At 42.2% G+C, this 26,658-nt stretch overlaps 2 protein-coding genes across 3 annotated transcripts; one reads left to right on the top strand and one right to left on the bottom strand.

The window, feature by feature from the left end:
- Nucleotides 1–1,512: 1,512 nt before the first annotated feature.
- KIN (Kin17 DNA and RNA binding protein) lies at nt 1,513–18,644 on the bottom strand. 2 transcript variants are annotated; one of them, XM_056340215.1, is made up of 13 exons: nt 18,459–18,644; nt 15,946–16,040; nt 15,023–15,066; nt 14,755–14,877; nt 13,695–13,876; nt 12,240–12,288; nt 11,861–11,918; nt 7,963–8,083; nt 7,426–7,476; nt 6,660–6,728; nt 5,472–5,571; nt 3,958–4,058; nt 1,513–2,483 (listed from the first exon to the last, which is right to left on the bottom strand). In XM_056340215.1, exons 1-13 carry the CDS (start codon nt 18,570–18,572, stop codon nt 2,421–2,423), a joined length of 1,170 nt encoding a protein of 389 aa, XP_056196190.1. In that variant the 5' UTR covers nt 18,573–18,644; the 3' UTR covers nt 1,513–2,420. The 2 variants fall into 2 exon arrangements, with proteins under 2 accessions (XP_056196190.1, XP_056196189.1); XM_056340214.1 differs by having other exon boundaries at nt 7,963–8,086; nt 18,459–18,643.
- A 1-nt stretch (nt 18,645) lies between these two features.
- ATP5F1C (ATP synthase F1 subunit gamma) lies at nt 18,646–26,048 on the top strand. Its single transcript, XM_056340216.1, has 10 exons — nt 18,646–18,774; nt 19,508–19,542; nt 20,470–20,601; nt 21,251–21,455; nt 21,916–22,059; nt 22,446–22,510; nt 23,130–23,285; nt 24,410–24,506; nt 25,343–25,379; nt 25,911–26,048. The coding sequence occupies exons 1-9, from the start codon at nt 18,731–18,733 to the stop codon at nt 25,347–25,349; spliced, it is 885 nt and encodes a 294-aa protein (XP_056196191.1). The 5' UTR covers nt 18,646–18,730; the 3' UTR covers nt 25,350–25,379; nt 25,911–26,048.
- Nucleotides 26,049–26,658: the final 610 nt, after the last annotated feature.

Genomic DNA, 26,658 nt, shown 5'->3' with positions numbered 1-26,658 from the left:
TTCCAGGAGTCTGAGACAACCTCCAGTCTATTTTTTGTGAAAATATCAACATCACATTAGAGTTCACACACAGATACAAATCTGGGAAAGCACAAAACATTCAGACTATACAGACATTGCCATCAGTACCCAAAGCTTCCCTTCCAGTGGGATTAGCTTCCAAAAGCTGCCTTACTCTTCAGGAGTATTCACCAAAGAACCAGACCGGCAGTGAAACAAATATGCACGTGTGTGTACCTAGAGCCAGAATCAAAACCCTGCTTTCTGGCGACCTTAGAAAAAAAAAATGTTGGCCAGATTCTTCTCAGCAGCCCTGATCGAGGGAGGGCACCCAAGTAATCTGCTTGCCATTCTGAACTTCAGTTTCCTTCACATACAAACTAAAGGCTGGTACCTGATCTTTCTTGCAGCCACGGTGTCAGGAGTGAGATGATCAGTATGTTTTAAGTGTCTCTTCAGAGTAACTCTTGGAAGTGTAAGCAGCTTCCCCACAAACCATTCATTGCTTCTTCGAACTCATTTATTAGCTTTGGCCTCCACAACACCCTGCAGCAGTGAGTTCCCCAGTTTAACCAGGCTCTGTCAGGGGAGGAAAAACCCATTGAGCGTGTTTTTAAATCCCCAAATCAGTAATTCCATGGTGTTTCCTAGCTTGTATGTGAATACAAGCAGAGAATAATCATTCTCTGGTCTTTTCCACACAATTTATAACTCCACATCTATTACATTCACTTTAATTTTTCAGGCTTCCGGATGTTGTCTAATTATTTTGAGTAATACAGATGTCCTTTCACTTACCCCCATGACTCTCCTACATGCCTCTTCTCACCCAATACCTTCTCTTTGAGAAAGAACATAACTGTTCATATAACCCAGGCCGTGCAAAGAGCCTGAATTTGCAGACAAGTGTCTTCTGCCTCCAGTTCCCTTCCTCGTAATTCTCCATTCTTTAGATACTGCATTACTGCTTGACTCTGCCTTGCATTTACGTCTGGGATCCCTGGAAAACCATTTGATATCCCGTGTGAGGTTCTTCCGGGCTGCTCCAGGCAGCGGCCGTTTCACCAAACCTCTGCAGTCTTCCAGTTCTCCTGCAGGGGTCCCCTGGAAACCACAAACCAACACGGCGGTGACCCTCTGAGGCACGGAAAGGGACGAGGAACAGCGACTTTTGCCTCTAGCGACCCTGAACTCTGAAACTGCAGCAAAGCTGATGTGCACAGCACGACGGCATCCTGCCCCCCTCCAGCCTCACTTCAGCCCGCAGCTGAGATCTCTGCTGAGGGGTATGAGGGCTGTTGGTCTCCATCCCACCAGAGACAGCCACCTCGCCAGGGCAGACCGGACCATCAGGCAGACCGGACCATCAGTCTGTACTCTCCCCAGGACAGCCTGCACCGCCCCCACCCAACCAAGGCAGTGCGCCAGCTGGGCACCTTCCTGCGCTCCTTGGTGGATGTAAACCAGCAGACGCCTCCCACATTTCAAAGGGTGATAAGAAATACACTGACCTAAGAAAGGTCTATGTTTATTCCTGAACTGCCTTAGAAATTAAACATTGTACAAAATGTGACGTTTTTTACAAAATAAAAGAGTAACATCGTACATCATTTAGCATGAGTAATGTTACTCACGTAGCAGAGCAACAATGGAAGCACGAACAAATGAAGAGGATCTAAAAAACCAAACCAACAATCACCACTTTGTACCTGCACACACTTTGGCTCGTGTCCTAGAGACCTCACAAGTAACATCCACCCTGGAGTCGACATGAAGATAAATTGCATATTAGTATTATGAGGAACCCTGACAAACACGACAGAGGAGTGATGACTTGCATTCCACTATCGCCAACGCGCTAACCAAAAATACATTGGTGACAACACTTAATATACCAGACCACTCCTTCAACATCCAGGAGAATAATCCCCTGCAGCACTCTTACCTTCCTGCTATTCTCTTAATCCCTTTCCTTGTTCCTGCAGCCAGAACTCAATTTTGGCTGCAAACTGAGAAGTGTGTTGTTTCAACTCCACTGGCTCCGACGCACACTGCCTGCCTCAAGCAGCTATTTGTTGGTAATTCTCTCTCTTAGGGAACTGCTAACATGCTTCAGTAAATAAAATTCTCCAGCTTGCAGCTATCTGCTGTATTTTACAAAAGGGAATTGAACCAAATATTATAACTTTGATATAGAATTAGATGAAATATTTCCACCGATAAGATTTCCACAAACATTTTATGTAACAAATCCATAGTGATCTTTAAATAAACCCAGTTTGCTTGTGGTTAATTTCTATGTACATTATAAATACATACACACACGCAATTAAAACCCTGACATGGTAGAGTGTCTGCCTGCAAGATGCTAGAAAGATGTTTCTGAGAACCAAAATCTTCTCTGATCCATGATGAGCACCTCAGGCGAGTTTGGAAATGTCTTCATACTGGATATCTTCAACTCGGCGTCCTTTTAAAGGTCCCTGGAGAATAACATAGTAGAATAAGTAAGATCAAAATATAAACCTGTTTGTTTGTTGAATTCCCAATAGGGAGCTTAAAGAAAGATAGCTAAAGGGGTTGTCTGAAATCTCTCCACATTCAGATGTTTTTCAAGAAGTACAACCAAAGCGAATAGCACTGGAAATCACAGGCATTAGCGTCTTTACTCAGTGCTGCATACAGTAAAAGCACAACAACTACTTTTCTGTTTAAGTGTTCTGTCCAAAAGCCACATACAACTCTACACTGGAGGCTGCAGAGGGGCTGCATAGCAGAATGCATCCAAAGAACTGCAGGTTTGGGACTTGCTCACAACACAATGTTTCTGTTTCATTACTTTCAACCTGACTGGAGAATGTGACAGGGCCTCAACACTGTCCCAGAAATCTTTTCACTTTCAGGACCCTATCTGTGTTAAAGTCCTTGCAATTTTGGGGCAAACATAAGCAGCTGCTTTGAATTAATTCATTGTGAACTTAAAAGTAATAAAAAATTTTATTTTGAATACAAACTTGTATATATAAAAATTCTGGTTACCCTACAACTAAAAAGAAAATCTCACAGGCTTCACTAGTTTCCAGGGGTAGTTTCACCCATTTTTAATTTATAGACTCAGAGTTCATGCAGGAAGGCGAAATCTTAACACCTACAAGCATCAGAACTAGAGAAAAAACTACCCTTGCTTTCCAAGACCAATGTTACCCTAATCCTTAGTTCCAACCAAAGCTCTTCTTTGGTCACGACAGCTGCACAGTCTCTTTTCAAGCAAATTTTCCAGAGTCCAGTATGGGCAGAGTTTCTGCAGCCCTTCTTTGCACGAGACCCCAAAAGGGACTCTCTCCTGCAAGTTCTGTTTAAGAAATTTGTCTTGGAGACAATACCCTCTCTGCTGTATCACTGAGTTTAAAGGTTGATTTTGCAGAGAACAAAGAAGCAGCCACACAGGCATGACAACATGGCCTAATTTTAGCCCAGAGAAAGGCAACAGGTAAAAAAACCAAACCAAACCACAAAACAAAAAAAAAAACAACACCTTAACAACAAACAAGACAACAAATACACACATAAAGCCCCACACTCAGTTTGGAAAAGGCAGGAGAAAATTCACCTCCTTGCATACTTAACATTTTTTACCTTCCCACAAAATAGTACAGCAGCCACGTTCAAAATAAACATACGAAATAGCTTGCAAGCCTCTTTCAAGTTCAAAACTTGCTGAATTCAGCATCCTGGCATCTTTTTAAAGGCAAAAGCGGAGCATTAGTCTGCAAAGGGGAATACGTGGCTGTTTTCCTACTGGTTGGGAATAGGTATGTGGTGACCACAGCATCTTGCACACCATAAATCCCATCTGTAAGACAGGATTAATGATACCATTTTTCTTTGTGAAAGCTCTCCAACGTACAGATGAAAAGTGCTCTAAACAAATGAGATCTTGCAGCATTTGATACTTACAGAGTCGATGATTATTGTCGCTGAAAACTTCTTTTCATTGATAGATTCCAAGATGCCTTCATTTCCCCTGTAACCACCATTTAACACCATCACTTTCTTGCCTGAAATGAGAAATAAGAAAACAGTTACACCACAGGGCTCCCAACTCCTTTTGACGGAGTTGTGTTCAACTCCACTGGCAGCTGAGGGAGAGGTTTGCCCCAGCAGCTTCAGCAAGCAGCACCCAGCTTTGCCTCACACCCTGCGCATTTCCAAAGTGCGCCTCACTTTACTGCTCCAGGCTACGCTGATAGTAATTTCAATGGCTTCTGCCCCTACATCAGGGAAAGAAGCCAAAGCTATTTCTCCCACATCCCATTCCCTGTGCTAACAGCTCAGTGTATCCCCTTTTTGCTTTCTTCTCCCACAGGCATCAATCCTAGTGCAAGGGTGGGCAGAGCTCGCCTGCAAGTATGTTATGCTAAAGAGCACTCACCAGCACCATCAACCAGCTCTTCACCAGCTGCAGAAATGCAAAACGCAGCAGGTCTGCTGAAGAATCTCTGAATCCCAAAATCCTACATCCTGCTTCCCTGTACACTGACAGTGTTCTGCTCACTGCTACCCTGACCGTTCCCTGAAGTACTGGTCTGGTGCTACACATAAACATTAGTGTGTATCAGCCAAAAACCACCAGTGAACCAAAGAGGAGATGAGGTAAGCTTTAACAAGAATCCACAGCTATTCAAGGCATGACTTTGGAGGTAAGATACAGGATAAATATGACCAAGGGCTCTGTATGGCTCCCAGAGATGCTTCCTGGCAGCTGAAGAGAGATGCTTTCATCTCATCAAATGAGCCCATTCCTAAAGCACTTCAGTCCTCTCAGAAAAGAACCTAATTCTTACATGAAGGGACTGTGAAGACTCAAAGCAGAAACAATGTAATAATTCCCTAGAAAGTAACCAGAGGATATTAGGTAAACGATCAGAGTAGTGTATGAAATGTTGTCTCAAGAGGCTCTCCATAGAATCACAGAATAGTTTGGGTCGGCGGGGTCCTTTACAGGCCATCTGGTCCAACTCCCTGCAATAAGCAAGGACACCTTTAGCTGGATCAGGCTGCTCACAGCCCCGTCCAACCTGACCTTGAATGTTTCCAAGGATGGGGCATCCATCACCCCTCTGGGCAACCTGTGCCAGTGTCTCACCACTCTCACCATAAGAAATCTCTTCATTTTATCTAGCCTGAATCTACCCTCTTTTAGTTTAAAACCATTACCCTTGCATGACAACAGGCCCTACTAAAAAGTTTGCCCCTGTCTTTCTTATAATCCTCCTTTACATACCAAAAGGCTGCTATACGGTGCCCCCAGAGCCTTCTCTTCTCCAGGCTGAACAACCCCAACTCTCTCAGCCTGCCTTCCTAGGAGAGGTTATGGTGCTTTCAAGCTGATGAATATATAGTTTTAAGAGAACTGAAATGTAAGTTTTTGCAGTGATAACTAAGCTGAAAACTGAACAAAACAGCTGTACCTGGTGCTGGTATTACAGTTTCTAGATGTGTCTGATCAAGCTTCAGTTTGTCTCCAGAATCAATCATCTTCACAACTGCTGTATATTTGTCAATCACTTCCTGTTGCAAAAGGCAGAGGCCAATCAGAAAAATAATAATGAAAAAAATCTCTAAATTTACATTTCAAAATTAACAAACTCGGGACCGCAAGTCTGCACTTCTACATTTTCAAAAGCAGCAGCAAGGACTTCTGAGCTGTCCCTAGGGGCATCCAGCTTTCAAGAACTGCTGACCAGCCCCACTCTGAAGTTAAGGCTAGATTAAAAGGGCTCCTCTTGAACAACGACTGGTTTAATTGACTACTAATTTTTTCAGCCTTGTCTGAAGATATTGTCAACCTTTGAGTCAGCTACCTTAGCTATTCTCTCAAAGATGCAGAGCAAATTAGAGGCTTCTTTCCATCACGGGAGGTTAAGCTGGCTGGAAGCCACACAGTGACAACTGGGACACTACCTCTCAGTGAGGCAAAATGTCACTGAGGTTTTTGCGCCTAGCATAAACCATGTTCCACCTCTCATACTCGGAGCTCAGTGGAAGACAGCCACTGGGACTCATACACCTTCCAGATGTCTATCAAAAAGCTGTGATTTTGAGCTCTATACACTCTTGCTGATCCTTCAAAACACACGTGGGTGTCACCTTTGGTGCTTTTGCCAGAGACTGTTGAACCTTGGACTACCTAGCAGAGCACCATTCCACTAGCAGTGGCTGAAAGCCCTTCCGAACAACACAGCAAGGCTTACAGCCTGAAGATTTTGTACACAAATGAAATCCTGCTCAAAGACAGCCTGAAGCTTAAATATCAGTGCAAAACTGACTAGTCTCAGACTAAAATGCCATTGCACTGCTCTTGGTTGTATCACACTGACAAAGTGACTGACTGTTCTCCAAGACAGATGTGTTAATAGGGACAAACTATGCAGAACAAAACAGCGCTTAAGAAAGGATCACCAAGTACATCGTGACATTAAACCAAGTCAGCAATTCACTCCCTGCCCAAAGTAAGTCCCAAAAGAGTTAAGGTGATGCTTCAGCCCTATCAGCATTGAGTTAAAGCTGAACAACTTGCACAATGAAACAAACTTCAGAAGTTATCTGATACCAGAAAAGCTCAACCAATGCCACATGCTTCCATTTGCACACTTTACCTTCACAACTGCCTTCTTCTTGTGATACTTATCCCCAAGCTTTTTTGTTACAATTTTGACAATGATTTCCTGGAAGATTTGAAAGTAGAGAAAAAAAATTAAAATAAAAAGGCAAAACACACAAACAATTACACAATCTAAACTAATTACACATTCAGGTCGCTCTGACCCCAACCACAGATTGCACAACACAGCATGGGAAGCAACAACAGCAAAGACTCAGCTTTCAGGAATTTGTCTTTATCCCTGAGTTATTGCCTCAAAGTAGCATCTCAAGACTTTTTTTTGTTTTACAAATATGGCTACACTTGAATTCAAGATATAATGTGACAGCTCACAATGGGTCAAGGTCCGGACTTCTTGATCTAGAAGTCCAATCAAAAAAGTAGAAGCTGAGATGAGGTCTCAGCTCAAAGGCTGATGCAGACTTCCACAGCTCTGTGCAAGTCAACTACTATGTAGAAAGAAGGGGGTTGTGGTAATAATCATGATTTAAACATGACCTGTAGAGATTCACAGTACCAACTGTTTAATTATTGAATTCCACCCCATCTGAGATCAGGCATTCCATGCTTCACACTGCAGATCATGCTCAACCAGAAGAGTAATTCCTCCCAGACACTGTAATATTTCACACTTGGCAGCTTGGAAAGTAAGAGTGAATTTAGTTTGGAACCTGCTTTTGGATATTTACACAAATCAATAGTGGCTTTAGAGATGCAGAATCAGTTGTGTTTGGCAAAACAGTAATTTTTAAGACACTTACAGGCTGCAACCAGTAGTCTCTTCGAGATGTTCTTTTCTTCTCCTCTTCAAGCTACAGAACAACAAATAATCACCATTTACTTCCTCCTTTCACTGCAGCTTTCCTATGCCTTTGAAAAGCTGAACCAATTCTCCAGACCCACATCAAGTGCAGAATAAAAAAAAAAAAAAACAATCCCTAAATAAGGGTAAGTCAGTGTGTGTTTGCTGCATAAAAATCAAACCGATGAGATCCAGGAATCCATGATAAAATGATGGAGATTTATACGGTTTTTTTGTCAAGTGTTTCTATATATTTTCTTCTCTTCCAAATCTGTATTCCTTTACTTCCAACATCTCAGTCATATGGGGAGGAAGCACAGATGAGCAGCAGAAACCAGTTTTAATGGGGAAGTGAAATCATTTTGCCTGATAAGATATCAAAATCCGAATTCCATACGAACTGAAGGTCTGAGGTTACTTCAAAGGGACTCCCTGGTAAAGTGGGCATTGCCATAGGCATGGGGTTACAAAGAGACAGATCCTGCATGATTATTACCTCCATAATCTCATCCAGTGCAGATTTCTTCTTTTTCTCTTTGGGCTGACCAGAGCTATGAGCTGATTCTTTTCTTTTAACTGCCCCTTCCACCATCTTCAGTGCATTTGGTCCAAGGACACTGCTGGAAAAGTAAGATGGTGTTTTCACAGCAGACCTTACACTGTATCCTCTACCCAGATGCATTTGATGAACTGGTTGTGCAAAAAGGCCTGCTAATCTATTTAATTTCAGCGTGCAAGTCACCTTCCAGACCCTACACGTCTCCCTTCTCTAGGACTGCGTTTGGCAGATACATCTCCTTGAGGTGTAAACTCCATGTCCACTGATGTTTGCTGCTAGCAGTCCAGCAGAATGACAACAACCTAACGATCAGTTCACCAGTGCAAAAGCAAAGTGTTGATCGGGGACTTGAGTTCAATGGAGAAGAAAAAAGCAGGTCGGCAAATAAGCTTTTCAAATTCGAAAGGACAAACTTGGGGCTTTAGAGAAGCCACCTGGACAGGGGAACTCTCAAAAATGGTAGACATCTAGAACTCATTTCAGAGAGAGATACTTAACCTATCCAGCAATGGGAGAAAACACATGGGAATCTGTAGAAAAGGGCTCCACACCCAGCAAATAAACACCATCTTCACAATGACATTCAAAATAGGCAAATGGCCTACAGGTTATGAAAGAAAAGAGCAATCAGCACAAAAAGTTACGTATCAGGGAACATCTAGGTAAAGCTAAAGGCAGCTTGAGTTAAGCCATTTTTGTAAAGACATTTAAATGCAGTAAAAACATGCAGGTGTTCTATCATCCAAAAAGATGAAGGCGGCTGCTGTGAGGTGGAGAGTAAGGTAATATTAATATGGCCTTGCAACAAACAGCATGTTCTGCCTATGGTGAGGATGTTAGATATACTAGCAAGGGGAAGATAAGTAATGGCAATGGAGATACAGAAATGGCAGTAGAAGCAAAATCGAGAAAGAAATTGTATTTCACAGAAAGTCTGGATAATCTCCATAGTAGAGTTCTAGAAGAAATAGCAAATTACATCACAAATCAAATAGCAAGTACATAAAATAACATCTCATAAAGGGTAACATACAATTAAAACATAACAAATGCAGTGCCTATATTTAAGGCAGCTAACATATTTAGCCGTGAGGTTACTAAGAGATTCCTGGGTGTCAATTTTAAAATAAATCTTATTTAACATATTCATTAAGGACCCTGGGACAAAGTGAGAGACCACCAACGCTGTTCGGGTGTGTCATCAACATGGAGAAGACAAGAAAGAATTGGACACCAGAAGGGACTGGTTTATCTTGAAAATCAAGTTTTAAATACCACACAGAATTCAATAGCACATTATGCAAGCTCACATATTTTGGAAAAGTTTACTCTGATTACCTTCTATCTACTGGGAGCTGTTTAAGAACAACAAAAGCAGAAAGGGGTCTGGCTATAATCACAGATGACAGCTACCAGTGTGGACCAGTCATGAAAGAGTCAAATGCAATCCTAGGAAGCATCAAGACAGAAAAGCATTAGTGCCTTGTATAAGCCTTGGGAACGTTTCATTTGCAGCATGCACAAATTTATCAGCTCCCCTCTTCAAGATTAGCTGAAACTGGAACAAGGACAAGGGAAGGGATATTCAGCAGATCAGGGGGATGGAGAGATAAGGCCAGCAATGTGCAGGCCTGCTTGTACAGCACAGTGAAGAGAGCCTGAGACTGTTCTCTACAAATACATTGTCTGAGAAAGCAAACACCAGGGAGAAAAAGAACTATGTATGTTAAACACCCAGACCAACATGAGACCAACTGCTATAAACTGGTATCAGAAAGATGGGGACAGACCTTTAAAAGGACCTGTAGCAATAGGACAAGGGGGAATGGTTTGAAGCTAAAAGTGGGTAGATTTAGATTAGACATTAGGAAGAAATTCCTTACCACGAGGGTGGTGAGACACTGGCACAGGCTGCCCAGAGCAGCTGTGGCTGCCCCATCCCTGGCAGTGCTCAAGGACAGGCTGGATGGGGTTTGGAGCAACCTGGTCTAGTTGAAGGTGTCCCTGCCCCTGCCAGGGGGGTTGGGGCTAGATGGCCTTTTTTAAGGTCCCTTCCAATACAAACCATTCTGTGATTCTATGAAACGGACCATAACCACATTTACGTGTGAAATTACAGACAAGGTCCTAACCATTAGAGCAAACAGGTTTTGAAGGATCTTCCCTTGGGATTATAGGGCTGCAGAGATCCTAGCTGTGTACAATGGAGGCTGATCAGTGTGCAGACAGGACTGTACACTGGTACACTTTTGCAGTACTGCAGACAGGAGTCAGTGACCTTGACAGTTGCTTCTGCTCAATCCTTAATTAGAAGTAATTCTAATCTTACTTGTCCACTGAGTGAGTTAAGCAGGGATTTGAGGATGCAAGTTCCTGAGGGAAAAAAGTAAGTCCAGGGCTCCCAGTTTGCTCAAGGGCAGTCAGCATCAGAAACTGTGTCCACAGTGGCAGTGGTGACTCCTTGCTTCATGTCAGCCACACAGATGTTCGAGGAAAGGCACAGCTCCCCCCTCACTCCTGTTCTCAGCAAGGCTCCAACTCCACCACTGTACCCAACCGCTAGCATCCCCACACACTCAAAACTCTGCCATTCACTGACTACGATCTCCTGGCCCTATTTCTGCACCCTGCTCAGGAAATACAAGTGCTAAGTTTCGGTAGCTTGTGCAGCAAGCGCAGAAGGTGGGAAGCCAGGAATTCCTACCACATGCTGCACTGGCCTACCAGACATCAGGTTAAGCTCAACTGAACCTCAGTATTAGCCAACAGCTGCAGATCACACCTTTATGCTGAGAGAAGGAAGCAGCTGTGTCACCTGTGATATATAAACCACCGTCTGGTCACTTTACCATGAAGTTGGTATCCCAATTTTGCTTTTACATTCCCATTAAAAAGTTTACAGACAAGCATCTCTCATATGCTATGAAAAAAAATTACACTATTTGATATATGATTTCACATTCAGCCAAATTTTAGCAAGCACCTTAAGCACTCCTCATTGAAACTATTCAAGTAAGCATCTGAATTAAGTTTCAAACTCATCTTAAGCACAACTCAATGCTTAGGGATAAATTACAAGTTTTCCTCAAAGCCTGAAATCTGTATTTATTATTGCAAGGAACTACTTTATTGTCTCATTTTCTGCCTGGCACATCTCCCATCAGATACCTTATCTAAGAGTTGAGCTTGTGATGAGAGGAAAGCTTTCATTTTACCTGCAATACGTTTAATTAAAATATTGCCTCACATGAAAAGATGCACTGCTCATCAAACAGTTTCACAGGCTGCTGTAAGTCACTATTGTTTGCATTATTGATCCCTTTTGTCCTGCATTGCTCGTGGTTATATGATGACAATTAAATTCACGAGCTTTAGAAAGATTTACATCAGGTAGATTCGGCTTCTTAAATGATGATCAAAGAAACTATTACCTCCAATTAGACAAGGCAATCAAACCTTTTATGAACCAAAATTAACAAATCACAAATACCCACTCATAGAAGGCTGCTGGGACTAGATGGCATTCACTTCAAATGCTTTGACTGGATCCGTTATCCACCTTTTCACACACCAGTATCTTCTTGCAGGAACTGGAAACTGCCTATTGCTTTATGGAGAAGGCTCCTCACAGCACACATTTAAGATACACCCATTCATCCATTTCAAATACAAAAGAACCATGAGGTCACCTAATATCTCCTCCTGAACAACATGACAGGATGAGACATTAGACTTCAAATATTTTGGGACAAGATACATCTTCCTGCCCACACAAATATCATTGTCAAATAAGTGCTTTGCAACAGTAAGGGTCGCCCTTAAATTCTTTTCTCACCTTGTTTTAGAAGATGCTGCTATTGAAGTACTTGCTCCTTTGTTTAAATTAAATGTAACTAAAAAATAAAAAGACATTACTCTATTTCTATCTTTAAAAGTAACTACATTGACGGATGTTAAAATTTTTTAAATCTGCAAATGGAAAAGATCATAAATTTGAAAATATTTACTAATCTATGTTTTGGTTCAGCTTTTAAAATAAATTACTTTAAACTTTATGAGAAAGAATACTTTGTATTTCTATATTCCAGTGCTACTTAGAACTGATCTCAAAGCACTTTATGAAGCACCGAGCAGGCCTCAGTGCACATCTCATTTTGATCACAAAATCAGCCTCTGTAGGTTCTAGAAAATTACATGTATCAAAATCTGGTTACCTTTTTCTTCTTCGTTTTCTCTGTTCAGTTCAGTATAGACTGGCTTTTCCTGCCAAAAAAAAACCACAAAACACGTTTCAAGAGTCAGACAGAAAACTAAGCCAAGATACCATTTTTTGGTGATCATTGATTAGCTCAGTTTTACAGACGACTGAAAATGATTACAAGTAACTGTAATATTCATCCTGGCTTGATCCACTGAAGATTATAAATTGAAAACATTATCTCATTACAGGCTCCTGTGCAAAATTCTCTAATTAACACTCTACAGAGTTTCTGTCTGAACTTGCTCGATTCCGGCATGAAAGGAAAGTGGCCTTATTGAAGCAGTTTTCTCTATTTGAACCAGCATGATTAGACTGGTTTCTGGACAAACTCTTAACTCAGAGAAGGAAATTCTGGAATCATTCCAAATTTTTAGCACCGAAGGCTCAGACCATTTAAATTTCAATTAGTTTTAAATTAAGAAAAAGATAATCGTTTATAACAGCATTTAAATGTACCTATCAATACCCAGGATCAAATGTGAGGTTCCAGTCCCAGGCAACATGTATAGAAGTCATGGAATGACGCAAAATAAACAGATCCCAAACACCACATCAGTACTACCAAAATAAAACTTGTCACTATAAGGATCTGATTATGTCAGCTCCCCCCTAGTTATTTACTTCAGTCTCTCCACTGTACAAGTTACTTGTTACTTGTAGCCCTAAAAGTTGTGAAGAAACATAAATGAAGAGGCATCATGCTGGTTACTGTATTGTTTACTCTCCTAAAATCAAGAGTGTTTTTTAAATCACTAATCACTTGAAAAGCAGTAATTATTACTCCTTTAGTACTAAAGCAAGCCAGGTACAAAGTAACTCCAGGTTTTCCTCCAGAGCAGGTTAATCTAAGATAACTGTATAGCAGAAAATTCAGGACATAAGTGAACCGCTGTCATGATTCAAGTATGGAAGAAAACAGTCTAAACCAGTCTGAAATGGCCAGGATCAGACACAAGGGCCACAGGATTTCAAAACCACAACAAATCTAAAAAGGAGCTGTAAACCTCTGCTTTCTTTTATTTACTTTTTGAAACTGTGATTCCATAGAGGACCTTGATGTTCATCAGCCGTAAAAAACACCAGCAAGCTGGTTAGTCAAGGAAATGTAACAAGTTGCAATTTCAACAGAAACAAGTCAGTCAAGGCTCCTATCAGAAGTATGCGGGAGAAGACTATTCCTTCTGGCTTAGATGAGACCAGCAATGCAGTCAAATATGCCCACCGTTTCTCAGTTCAAACTGGTGATGAGCTTGTAATCTAAAGCATGAAGCTTACTCATCATCTTCTGACTGCACAGGAAATACCAGTGTCGAATTCACCAAAGGATCCCACCAGTGTCGAATTCACCATTAACTTAACCAAGAACAGTTTTGAGCTGAAGGTGGACATACAGTGCAATTTTCCTCACCAGTTCTTTCCCCTCCAAACCTCTTCTAACTTGTTGTTCAATGAATTTCGCTGTTTTTTCTTCATCATCAAGGTCCTGTTTCTTCTTCCTTTCTTGTTCTTGTTGCCTGCGAATAGTCTCTGGGTCCCTGTCAATGTACTGAATATACCAGCCTTTTGGAGTCTCATCAACCTTGCAAAGACCTAAGAAGTCAATAGAAGAAAGAGTAAGATTAATACTAACAAAAGCAAGCAAGGGACAAGGATAATTTTCACAGTCCAGGTTCACTATAACAATGCAGATACTTTACCAGAGACAATGTACTCCTTTACTGGCCTGGTAGAATTGACTTTGAATTATCTTTAGTATGTGTTCCTGCCCTTCAGCTAGCCAGTTCTATTTGGAAATAGGCCAGTGTATGTAATAAAGTGAACAGAGTGTTTTGCAATACTTTCCTTATTGAAGGAAATGTTTCCTTCCCACTGTTTTAACAGGGAAGAAAACAGAAATCTAACATATATGAACAATACACACTAACAGCATCATATTAAAGGAAACATTACTATGCTACATTATTGTTACTAACTTACATGACTCATGAACGTGTCCTGTAGGACACAGGCAATCAGAGCCAAAGTAAACTTTCTGTCACACCGCAGTGCCATTTAATCTCTTTTAATCCTGCTGAACAAAAAACCTGCAGATCTTGAGCTTTAAACCCTGTCACTTCAAATACAGAAGGATTCTGTAGTCATGAGAAGTGTTCTATCATAGTTTCTAATTTTTAAATGGCAACTGTTGGAAGTTGATTTGGAACTTAGCAATACTAACAGTAAATACAGACCAGCAGATGAAACTAGGAAAGGTTCATGACTGATGTTTGCCAGGTTTCAGACATTTTTCATAAGCAAATTCCTAATGGTTAGCACAGAAATATGTCTGGACATCTGTTAATATATATAGAGGAGGGAAGGGGAAGAAAGAAAAACGGAGAACTAACAGAAGTGTTTACTGATCAATTATCAGCAATGCAATCAGCCAATAATTTTACAACTCCTCAACCTCGAGAAACTACACTTACCTTCTCTCCCCAGCCACTTAGTAAAATCAGTCAGTGTCTCCCACTGTGTGGCATTCATGTGGATGTGTTCTCGATGACTGATATACTCATTGTACACAATATTATTGTGGACCCTCTTTGTTCCTGAAACACATCATCATCATGATGTTATTATTAATATTAATGTTATTATTAAAAAATATGTGGGGGACCTAGGACAAACCAACCAAAACTTCTCACACGGAACCAATAAAAGACATTAAAAACAAACAAAGAGCAAAGTATTTACCAAATCGCCTCCTGAGCAGTTCTAGGAAATCATTTCGGAATTCCCTTAGGGGATAAAAAGAAAGTATTTTAATAAAACTTTAACGATTCCAAAGCAATTTTCTATTACCATTAACAATTAAATATTTGCAGCATAAGCATGAGTATTCTTTTGAAATGAGCATGATGAAAATCAGATGCTCATTTCCCTGTCTCATAAAGTAGTATTAAATGCAGTACATACACACAAAGAAACACAATATGGTACATGCATGTACAAGTTAAATCTTCAAAAGGATAATAGCCTTTCAAAGGCATAAAATGGAAAGAACAAAATCTAAACACTTCCCGCTAATTGCTGGTATTTCATTACCAGGTCTCTTCCTGGCCTGACACAAAACACAGGGCAGGAGAAAGGGCAGCAGCGGCGGGGGAGGGTACACTGATCACTCATCTCACTGCTAATTCAAGGGCTTGAGTATAAAGCCTCACTTCAGACTCAGGCTGAAGACAGCTCCAGTCAACCCAGCTGTCATGTAGGTCAGCTGGACAAAGGACTGGGGAAAGCTGTGGGAAGTTTGTCACACCCCTGATTTGTTATCTCTCTGTAACGGTTCTTTTAGCTCTTTGTAACTCTGCGTGTGTGGCAGTCACTTAGCTGGGGCAGAAGGGTGACGTACTTTGTAACGCAGAACAACTTAAAATGAGACTCAAAACGCAAGATAAAACTGTCAAATTTGATTAAACATCATGGCTCCTTGAAGCCTCTCACATGCGTTCTAAAGAGACATTGCCTAAACTTTCACACTGCCTCTAAAAAAAGAGCTGACGCTAAAATGTGTCAGAATAAAGTGTCTTCAATGGGACGTGACTGGGCCTTAGAGGTATGGCTGTGCAGACCTGGTACAGGAATGAAGATCTGGGTAAGAATATATAGAAACTTACTCAGAAAAGTAATCCATGAATTGCTGAGGATTTTCAGAAGCCAGCAGCAATTGCCTCTGGTGGGACTCTGACATGCAATGACATTTGAAGCCATTCTATAAAACAAAAATAAATACCTTGCCTGACTTTGTCTCAATTTGCAACATTCACACAGCTGAACAGTGTTAAAAGTAATGTTTTACAAGTCAAATTTTCTTGGAGGCTCTACAGAAAACACCTTAGCCCAGCCTCAGCCTAGCGTGGGGTGGTTGTTCCTCCTGACCAGGCAAGCCAGAAACAAAACTCCTCCCAAGGCCAAGAGCCTCCAGACAAGTGTGAGAGGGGATACGAGACAGGACATTCCAGCAGTACTCTTTGTCCCTTGTGGAACAGCATAGACATGGCTGTGGACCACCCAGGTCCACCTAGGACCCATCCAAGCGCTTGTGGGAGAGCACTGGAAATGTCTGCTGGCTCCCTACCTGACCAACACCAACATGTGTAAGCAGGCGGGGGGGAGCGCTCAAGCTGTGGACTGTGATAGTTTGGCAACCTCTGGCACAGGGCTGAAGCTGTCAGAGCTCCCCAAAAAACAACCAGACATAGGATGTTTGACTGCACCCTTTTTTGTCTAATGCTCTTTCACCACAATATGATTAAATCCACAGCAAACTTCATTCCATGGGAGCCCCACTTCCCTTACAAAAAGATCTGGTTGTAAAGCAGCGAAGCTTTTTTGCTTGCAGTCACTGGGAGGAGAACCAGATTTGAGCTTCTTGGGTGAAAGGAAGAGGGGAACAGAAACAGCTGAAGAATGATGCAATTAAAGATCCACAGGATGCCTTACTTCTCCTCTCTAAGGCACATTAAAGATTCTGTTCATGGAGAAAGGCAAACTAAAAGCATAGTTAGCCCAAGTGGAGGTACTTTTGGAGCACAGCTCTGGCGGGAATCAGGAAGAAGAGGACACTCACATCCTTCAGGCATCTGGGTCCATGTGAACAGACAAGTGAAAAAACAGAGGGGGAAACTTCAGAGAAAAAGCACCTTTTCATGAAGGGAAGAAACTGAGCCAGAATCAGAAGTACAGAGTCATCAGTACAGGAAAGACATGGACCTGTTTGAGAGGTCCAGAGGAGGGCCACAAAAATGATCAGAGGGATGGAGCACCTCTCCTGTGAGGAAATGCTCACAGAGCTGCAGTTGTTCAGCCTGGAGAAGAGACAGCCAGGGAGACCTTCTAGCAGCCTTTCACTACTTAAATGAGGCTGATAAGAAAGATGGGAACAAACATTTTAGCAGGGCCTGTTGCAACAGGACAAGAGATAATGTTTTAAACTAAAAGAGAATAGATTCAGGCTATATGTAAGGAAGAACTTCTTTTATGATGAGGGTGGTGAAACAAACACTGGCACAGGTTGCCCAGCAAGGTGGTAGATGTCCTGTCCCTGGAAACATTCAAGGTCAGGTTGGATGAGGCTGTGAGCAACCTCATCTAGTTGAAGGTATTCTTGCTCATTGCAGGGAATGTTGGACTAGATGGCCTTTAAAGGTCCCTGCCAACCCAAACCATTCTGTGATTCTATGAAAAGTGACTCACAATGCTCCAGACAGGCATCCTCTTGGGCATGTCACTGCACACACCTTGCTCCCAAGAAAAATCACGGCTACCTTCAACTCCTGGATGGGAGCCACCTAATTCATAAGCCTGGCAACCTCTCAAGGGGTGTATGAGGGACTCGTCCCTCCAGAGGTTTTGGGGCCACCCTGTGCACCGTCTCACCCTGGGCTGATCATTCACTCTTCAGGGGACTGAACATCTCCAAAGATGGATCAGAGCCAACACACTTCTTCCAAAGTGGATGAAGACTTCTTCCATGTGGGATTGGGGATACCAATAGGATCACCCCACCCTCAGCAACTAGGAACCCTCCAGGTCCCACCAATCCGCCCCCCAGGGGACCGTAGTCTGTACAAGAGACTGGGGACCCCCAAAGGAGAATAAGGGCCCTGTCCTATGCTCCCCTAAAGTGAGTTGAGGCTCCCCGTGCTCCCGGAAAGCGAGGCCAGGATGCTCCCCTGAAGGATTGCACCCCACAGACAAGATCAGAGCCCCCACAAGGCGACTGAGGACACTTCCAAGGGGAAATCAACCAACCCTACACCCCCGCTGCAAGGGGACCAGGGAACCCACAGGAAGGTTATGAAGTCCCACACCCCCTGAGTAAATCCCAGCCCCCACAAAAGGATTAGGGATCCCCCACAAACGCGATCGCATCCCCCCTGTGTCCCCCTCAATGGCACTCTGGACGTTTACGTGGGAGATTGGCCCCCCCCGCCCAAGGGGACTGAGGACCCCAACCAAAAGCATCCGACTCCCCTGTGCAACTCCAGGAGAGCGGCCCCCCTCAAGGGGCCTGGGGTTCTGTACCAGGGGACGGGAGCCCCCCTCCCAGAGGATCGCCAGACCCGCAGGGTTCGCGGCCCGCCGCGCCGCCCCGCCACAGGCCCGGCCGCCAGCGAGGCGGGCTTACCTCATCGCGGCACTGCTTCTGGCACATCTGACAGTACCAGCGCAGCTTCTGCAGCCCCTTGGACTTGATGCGGTTGGCGATAGCCTTAGGACTGAGGAAATCCGACTTCCCCATGGCAGCAAGGCTGAGCCTGCTCCGCCCCGGCCCGCAGCCTGCGCCGCCGGAAGTGGCAGCGCGCGCCCCGGAAGCGCTTCCCGCCCCGCCGGGACCCCTGCGCGCACGCGCCGTGCGGGCGCGCTGACCTTCAGCGGGGCTGTGGTGGGGGCGCCGCCATGTTCGCCCGTGGAGCTGCCGTCGCGCTTTACCAGCCGCAATGGTAACGGGCGGGGGTGTGGGATAGGAAGGACCCTGTGGGGACGGGAGGGGTGCGTGGCGGCGGCGAGGTGGGCGGCTGGGCCCGGCCCTGGGGGGCCGAGGGGGCGCCCGAGCTTGGCGGGGTCTCCGCCCGGGCGGGCCGCTGAGGTGCTGTGGCCTCTGGTGTGGCTGGAGTAGCGGTGACCGTGAGGCTGAGGGCAGGCGGCCTCCCCGGGCACGGCGGTGACCTGCCGGGGACGAAGGCTCCGACCTCTCGGCCGCGGTCTTGGGGTGGGGGGCGGGAGGGAGACGGGAGCCCCTAGGGAAGGGGGGGCGGGGTGAAGGGGCCAGGCAAGAGGAGTAAAAAGGACAGCTTCGGAGATGACAAGCGGTGCAAGGAGGTTCTGCTTCTGTCAGGAAGTGGTGTAGCCTCCTCTGCTCCGATTTAATAGGTTTTTTTTTAAAAAAAACAACAGTCACGTCTTTTGGAAGTTGTACCCTTCTGATGCCCTGTTGCCCTCGTTTACATTGTACCCGAGGTAGTGGATAATGCATTAAATGATACAGGAGATGAGGGGAAAGGTAGAAAGTATGCATACAAGGTGTGGTTTAGAGTGGCCTGTCCCTGGCACAGATGCTTTTTAAGAAGCAGCAGTTCTTAAATTTTCATCCCTCTGAAAGGGACCTGCCCCTGACAGGTGTTGTTTTGCGAACAACTAGTGAACGATCCTGATTTCCCCTGCATTCATTTTCAGGGGCCAAGTCAGGAATATGGCAACTCTAAAAGACAGTAAGTACTGGTTTTGTTTGCTTTGAGAGAGGAGAAGGTGTTGCAGGAAAAACATATCTTAAAATATAATTTCAGCTAGCTTTTACTGCATAAACTGATTGTGATACACCCTAACATTTACATATGAGCCTCCAGCACTTCTTACATTAAACAAGTGTCCTTCAGAAAAAACATTGCTTAAAATGGTTTTAGCACTAATTTCAATATCATTTCAGCAAACCAATGTAGTTTTACTCAAACATATTTTAAAGATAATTCTGTCATATGTGCTAAACCAGGTTTTTGCTCACCTTTAAGAATTAATTTATTTTCTTTTATGTTTGTTTCCTTATGGTTTTATCCAGCATTTGGGGGGAAAAAAGGCTGACTGAATGGTTCCACTTTGATAATGCTTATTTAAGCTGTTCCTCATAGGTTCTTATACAAGGATATTGCCTTGGAGTTGTGCTTGTCTGTAGGACACCTGTTTTGTTTTCTTTCTGAATCTCCTTTTGTCACATTCTAAACAGAGGAGGAAGTTTATTCTTTGTCTCCTTACTATGGGGTCTTTATTTCCTCTCCTTGTCATTCTGGGAGAAAATGGCAATAGACCACAAATGATATATTTGCAAAACAAGTAGAACTGGCTGGAAAGAGAACAGTAAATAGATTTTATGTTGGGCTAAATAACAAGTAAATGTTATGTCTGGAGGAAAAAAAGGTATCGTAAATATGCATTTGGGTTAGCCAGATTACCGCTCTTATTACTATCTCACTGTAAATACTAAGGTATTTTATGAGGTTTATTTGTGCATTGTCTGTTTATTTTTTTTTTCTTTGAGGAACTTGGCATGATATTTTTAGATGGCTGTTGCTAGCATTTTATTGCTTGGTTTTGATGTCATTGTGCCCAGTACAGCCCATGACCTTCAACGATTAACCTTGTAGTTACCAGGCGTTTGAAGTCTATCAAGAACATTCAGAAAATTACAAAGTCCATGAAGATGGTTTCTGCAGCCAAATATGCAAGAGCTGAGAGGGAGCTGAAGCCTGCTAGAGTCTATGGAACGGGAGCACTGGGTGAGAGCAGACTCTTTTCACTGTGTGATGTGGGAACAGAAGAGGAAGGCTTTCATGGTGGTGATGAAATGCCTAGACTTTTTAAACCCTTTGGTAGTTAATTTTTTTTTCCAAAAGAATTTGCATCTGTAGGCCACTCTGAGTATTCCTTATAAGTAGTTTACAGAAAGTGATTTTTTCAAGACTTATTCATTGTGATTTCTGATTACTCTTTAACTTGATGTGGTTGCATAGTTGTTTTTGTTAGTCATAAAAGCACCACAGATCAGAATTTCTGCCTGCTTCTGTCTGTTAATGGGATTGTGTCATATCTCTGTAGCACTTACAGCTACTGCCAAACCTTCTTGTGAACTCTTGGGCTGTACATGTTCCTGAGGCACTGGACCTGCACAGTGAACTTAACTAAGTAATAACACCAATTGTGTGATGGCCGATTAGAGGTGTGGGTGGCTTTGAATTGTTTCATTGTCAACTCTGGTCAGGTCACATGCTTGCTCGTGAAGGAGATAAAACTCACCTGGCTGAGATTTGGAGCCCCTTCAGAAATGTTTTTAGTTAGAATAATGCAAAGGTATTTTGATATGACTTATTTACTTCTTGGCACCCTTGAAAAACTTAACCATCTTTTTTTTTTTTTTTTTTTTTTTAGCACTCTATGAGAAAGCAGAAATAAAGGCACCTGAGGACAAGAAGAAGCACCTTCTTATTGGTGTGTCCTCTGACCGAGGTCTTTGTGGTGCTATCCATACATCTGTTGCGAAAACCTTGAAGAGTGAGATTACCAACCTCTCAAATGCAGGGAAAGAAGTTATGGTGGTTGGAGTAGGTGACAAGATCAGAGGCCTGCTTCAGAGGTGAAAAGGATGGATCCCAAAACTCATACTCCAGAAGGGTTTGGTTGGGTGGTTTCCTTTGTTTTGAGTGGTAGAAATTTTAAGACTGCTTAGAAAGCTGTGTGGCATTCACAGGAAATTGCATTAAATGGAACTATGCTAAATTCAATTTCCTTCAAAAAAAATTTGCAAATATGCTAAGAGAGGTTTTGATCATCTTGACATTTGTGAAACTGCTGCACAGCGTTAGTGTATTTTTGAAACTGGTCTGAAAGCAGCAGCAATGATGCTGTTAAGTGCGTGTTTATCATGAAGCTATCTATCATAATTTAACTGAAAAAAAGCAAAATTTCTCTTGGACCGTAATTCAATAAAATGCTTAGTTCTGAGCACGAGTAAGTTGCCTGAGTAAGTCTTGCTGCCACATAGTTGTGCCTTATAGCATCCATTTGGTTCTAACACATATCCAATGTTACTGCAGGACGCATGGCAATTACTTCCTGCTGACATTCAAAGAAGTGGGACGGAGACCTCCGAGCTTTGGAGATGCTTCAATGATTGCTTCAGAGTTGTTAAACTCTGGGTATGAATTTGATGAAGGCTCTGTAATCTACAATCGGTTTAGGTAAGATTCAACTGGAAAAATACTTGATAAGAGGCTTCAAAGAGCATGTTGGCCCGATGAAGTAATATGAAAACTGACGGTGACTTGTCATGTTTACTTCATTTTTTGAGGAGTGAGTTTTGTTATGTGTGAAGAGCTGTTTGTTGTGGGTTGGTTGGGTGTTTTGATAGCTGTGGTTGGCATTCTTTTTTACTTGTATAGTAGGTGATGTTATATTTACAGCCAGAACATCATTGTATCCACGTGGTATCCAAGATCTTTTCACCAGGATTATCACAGGACTTGGTGGAATCGGAATGCCAGAAGTTGTCTATTCTAATTTGATTTTAAGCACTCAATTTAGGGTTAGTTGAACTGAAGAACCTGTTAATGCTATTTTTATACAGGTCTGTCATCTCCTACAAGACTGATGAAAAGCCAATCTTCTCCCTTGAAACAGTTGCTGGTTCTGGTAAGTAGTGAACTAGAAACCACCAGATATGTGAAATGATAAATCACAGAAACAGTACCCTGAACATGGCAATATGGTATTAAAACATCGTATTATGGTCCACGTGTTGTAGGTTTAACAGATTGTTTTATCTTGGCAGTCTAAGGCTGATTTATGGAGGTGCTGTGAGGCAGGGAGGTTAAAAGGAAAGGTCATATTAATTTTGGTTTGAGATTCTCTCTCAAACAAGAATTGTGCATATGCAAAACTCTGTCATTTCCAGCGTTTTCAGCCCTGAACAGCCTGTGTATTGAGTGACTTTGCACTACTCTGTAAAAATACCCAAAAATCTTTCCACAGCATTGTATGGGAAGATTAAACATAATACACCAATAATGTGTTTGGCCTTGGTCAGAATCTCACTTTCCTGGTATTAAGTAGAAATAAAACACATAAAATACTAAATTTTCAAGTAGCAGAGAGATTGTGAAAGTACACCTGGTATGCAGAGAAAATCCCTCTGCATTGCTTTAAGTAGAGAAACAGGCTAGCCTAGTAGGCTTTTGCATAGCATTGTACTGTTTTGCCAGAAGCAGTATATCTTGCATTTCTCCCAAGTCCGCTCTTCCATATTTTGCAGAAAGCCTAAGTATCTATGATGATATTGATGCCGATGTGCTGAGAAACTACCAGGAATTCACACTAGCAAATATTCTGTACTACTCCCTGAAAGAATCCACCACCAGCGAGCAGAGTGCTAGGATGACTGCTATGGACAATGCTAGCAAGAATGCTTGTAAGTCTACTCTGTGGGTTTCCCAGGGCTTTAGTAGTTTAGTGTGAAAGTACTGATGTCACTTTGTGTAATTCTTTGCTTCAAAAATGGTAAGAAATGAGCTGGTTTCCTCTCTTCATTCCATTTTGGGTCTTTTTGAAGCAGTTCAGTTGGGTTTGTTTTCTCAACATGTGAACCTTATTTAGTCCCTGGAAGGAGGAGTTGCTGTTAAGTATATGAGAAATGAGACTAGGTAACTGGAAGTGGATTAAGATTCTTTAATGAGAATATTAAATAGTAAACTAATCTTGTAATGGCCAGGTACTCTTTATGCCCTTCTAATGTGGCTGATGTGAAGATTTCCAGAATTGTTATAAACCTGTACCTACTTGTGAGCCAAATGTAATTAGTACTGCACCAATTTGAAGGTGGGGAAACTGAAATTAAATACCTAATACTGTCATGGAGCAAGTTGAGAATATAGAAGTATTCCTTGGAAGGTGTCCAAACTGAGTGCAGTGCAGAGTATGCAGTTAGTATTAGTGGGAGATAGCTAATGTGGCATGGTGATAAGACTTCAGCATTTAGAAGTTAGTGTTGCATAAAAGATACTGGTGACTGAGTGAAGCCAATGTGCTGTGCAGTTGGGCTGCCTGGAACTGTAGGTGTGGCTTTCTGCTGACCACCTGATCTTGAGAGAAAGAGATGATACCTTCTGCATGTAAAAAAAAACCCAAAAAAACAAACCACTAAAACCCACTAACAAACAGACAAACCTGGCTCCCTTTGCCAGACCAAGAGTAACTTGAAGGAAATACCACTGTAGTTAATTGACATTGAAATCTAATTTAAAAGCAAATAATGCATGCTTGTGTTATGTTAAAATAAGTTATGTCATATCACAGTATTTGCTAGTCTGTCAGCTGTTCTTGGGATTTTTAACTGATGCCTCAAGCCAAATTATCAAGTTTCTTGTTTGTCTACTAGTGGAGTCATCTGTAGGGGTAAAAAATGAAAAGTGCAGTAAGCCTCTTGATCATTTGCATGGATTTGAAAGACTATTTGATACTTTGTTCATACAGCTTCTCTTTATATGTATTTGAACACTTATTATATGTTTAAATTTCAATCTTAATTTTTTCTAGCTGAGATGATTGACAAGTTGACCTTGACATTCAACCGTACCCGTCAAGCCGTCATTACCAAGGAGCTTATTGAGATCATCTCTGGTGCTGCTGCTCTGTGAGTACCTGTATAAACGTGAAACAGGAGCTGTTGCAAAGCCATGTAATGCTTGTATGTCCTGCTTCAGTCAGGTTAATGGGGAAGGCTAGTGCACAAGGATCCCAAAAGTGAAGGGAAGACAGTCTATGCAAGATTTCCAGCTTGTGCAGTTCTACTAACAATTGTGAAGTTGGTCGTCTTTTTTGGCCAGATAAAGTTAAAAAGCTGGTAAAATAGACCTTTAGCCACAACACACATCCTTGCTTGAACAGGTAGTGATCTTCCTCCTTCTTGGCTTCCAGTGCATTTCCTCCCTCCTCCCTTCCATTTGGACTTTTCCTACTTTGCTCAGACAGCCCAGCAGTGTTGGATGGGGGAGAGCAGCTCAAGTGACAGAGCTGGATATGGATAAGTCAGCCTGTGCTGATGTTCAGAAGCTGAGACTTTGGAGGTGGGGGTGGAAGGAGGAAGGAATTTCCAAAGTCTGTTGATACTGAATTTGTATTTTACTTTTTAAGTTCAGTATTTTGCTTGTTTCCCTGAGAAAGAAGTTTTGTGACAGTGTGTACTGCAAGTTACAAATGTGTGGGCTTAGACCACAATTTGTAACTGCGTGTAGCTCATGTGTGTTTCATCTAACACATAAAAATTGTTGCTATACTCAGATGCAAATACATGTGTTACTATCCTCTGTTTACAAAATGACTGGAATACAACCCCTGTAGCAGTTATGTGCTGTATTGTGCTCCTCACAATACATTTATGGTCATAAATATGTGCATAGTTTTGCCTGAATTTGCATGAATTGCTTCCTAACCTGCTTGTTCTGTTTTTTCTCGTAATACCATAACCAGGAATTAATTGGAAAAAGCGGTTCAGCAAAACCAAGAGGTAAAGTCACAATATAGAAGCTAGATTGTGTTTTAAAATTAATAAACACAGAAAATCAGAAGTCAAATGAGGAAGTGGGAATTCAGTGGTGTTCGTCAAACTTCTCTTCCCAAAATACTGGGAAACTGCCCATTGCTAGATTGAATCTGATTTTAAAAGTTGTTGTGAAGTGTCAGTATTACAAGCAAAATATGCCTATGATAGCGTACACCCACATTTGACATAATTTTCTGTGGTTTTTTTTCTGAGTTATTGGATGCATTTGCAATTACTGTGTTTATTTTTTCATAGTGCTCTGACCTTATGCAATGACTTTAAAATATCTGTATGTAAGACATTGTACTTGAAGAGCTTTCCATAGCAAAACAAGCATATTCAAAATTTAAAATTTGAGGAAAAATAGACTTGATAAAGAGGTTGGGGGGTAAGGAATATTAATGAGTTGAAGCATTCACATTGGAGGAGATAAAAGTTTTAAATGAATTATTAAATAAACGAAAAGGTTTTAATTTGCTTCAATTTGCCTTGTAGGTGAAGAAGAGCTCTTCTGAACATATGGTTTAATCTGCCTGTGTCTGTGTTAACCAGACTGCTCTGTTGTTTTGTGAAGAAATGGTAAAGCCCCAGAAATCTGTACATTCTTACAATAAACCACCTACATGAAACTAATCATCTGATTGTCCATGGAGCAAACGCTCCAGGTGTCTAAATACTTGGGTTTGACTTGGGTATGTTTTGAAACATAATTTTTAAAAGGCTGAGCTCTGTATTTTGTAATGTATCTGGCAGGCAGAATGTAAGCAGGTGTTTCCTTTGAAGAGTGGAAGAGATTGCCTGCCTTCACCTGGTGTTTAAAAGTGCTGGTTTGTTATGTACATTTTATTGCGTGCTGGAGGAGACGGGAATAACCTCTGCATCACGCTGTTGGAACACGGGTCTCTATCACATTTGAATACCATATTGCTACTGTTTCTAGATGTTCCTATTCTAAAATGATCTGATTGCATGAGTCATTTCTGTGTTTACTTAGAATGCATGCTGTTTATATCACGGTCAATGTCTGTATGTGAACACATACATTTGCATGCTATACGGTACAGTAACACTGCAGTTCTCAGTCCTCACCAGGCATCACAAAAATGTGAGAAAGGAAACATGTAAAAACTGGTGTATAGCAGAAGTATAAGAAAGAAATAGTGATACAGCGTAACAACAGAAGTAGAAAGCTGCCACTCCTGGTCTGGTAGACAAAATGAGCCTTAAAGGGCTCAGTAATGTA

The sequence above is a fragment of the Falco biarmicus genome, chromosome 5, assembly GCF_023638135.1.
Source record: "Falco biarmicus isolate bFalBia1 chromosome 5, bFalBia1.pri, whole genome shotgun sequence".
NCBI classification, from domain to species: Eukaryota; Metazoa; Chordata; class Aves; order Falconiformes; family Falconidae; genus Falco; species Falco biarmicus.
This window is presented reverse-complemented; position numbering and strand designations above follow the sequence as displayed.

What these genes read in the sequence shown, in the direction of transcription:
- KIN (XM_056340214.1), bottom strand. Translation starts at nt 18,572, where the DNA reads ATGGGGAAGTCGGATTTCCTCAGTCCTAAGGCTATCGCCAACCGCATC. An exon ending in AGAAGCAGTGCCGCGATGAG is followed by an intron (nt 16,041 to 18,458) that starts GTAAGCCCGCCT and finishes TTTGTTTTATAG; the next exon opens with AATGGCTTCAAATGTCATTG. An exon ending in AGAAAACGAAGAAGAAAAAG is followed by an intron (nt 11,919 to 12,239) that starts GTAACCAGATTT and finishes TTTATTTTTTAG; the next exon opens with TTACATTTAATTTAAACAAA.
- ATP5F1C (XM_056340216.1), top strand. Translation starts at nt 18,731, where the DNA reads ATGTTCGCCCGTGGAGCTGCCGTCGCGCTTTACCAGCCGCAATG. An exon ending in GTAATCTACAATCGGTTTAG is followed by an intron (nt 22,060 to 22,445) that starts GTAAGATTCAAC and finishes ATTTTTATACAG; the next exon opens with GTCTGTCATCTCCTACAAGA. An exon ending in CAATGCTAGCAAGAATGCTT is followed by an intron (nt 23,286 to 24,409) that starts GTAAGTCTACTC and finishes AATTTTTTCTAG; the next exon opens with CTGAGATGATTGACAAGTTG.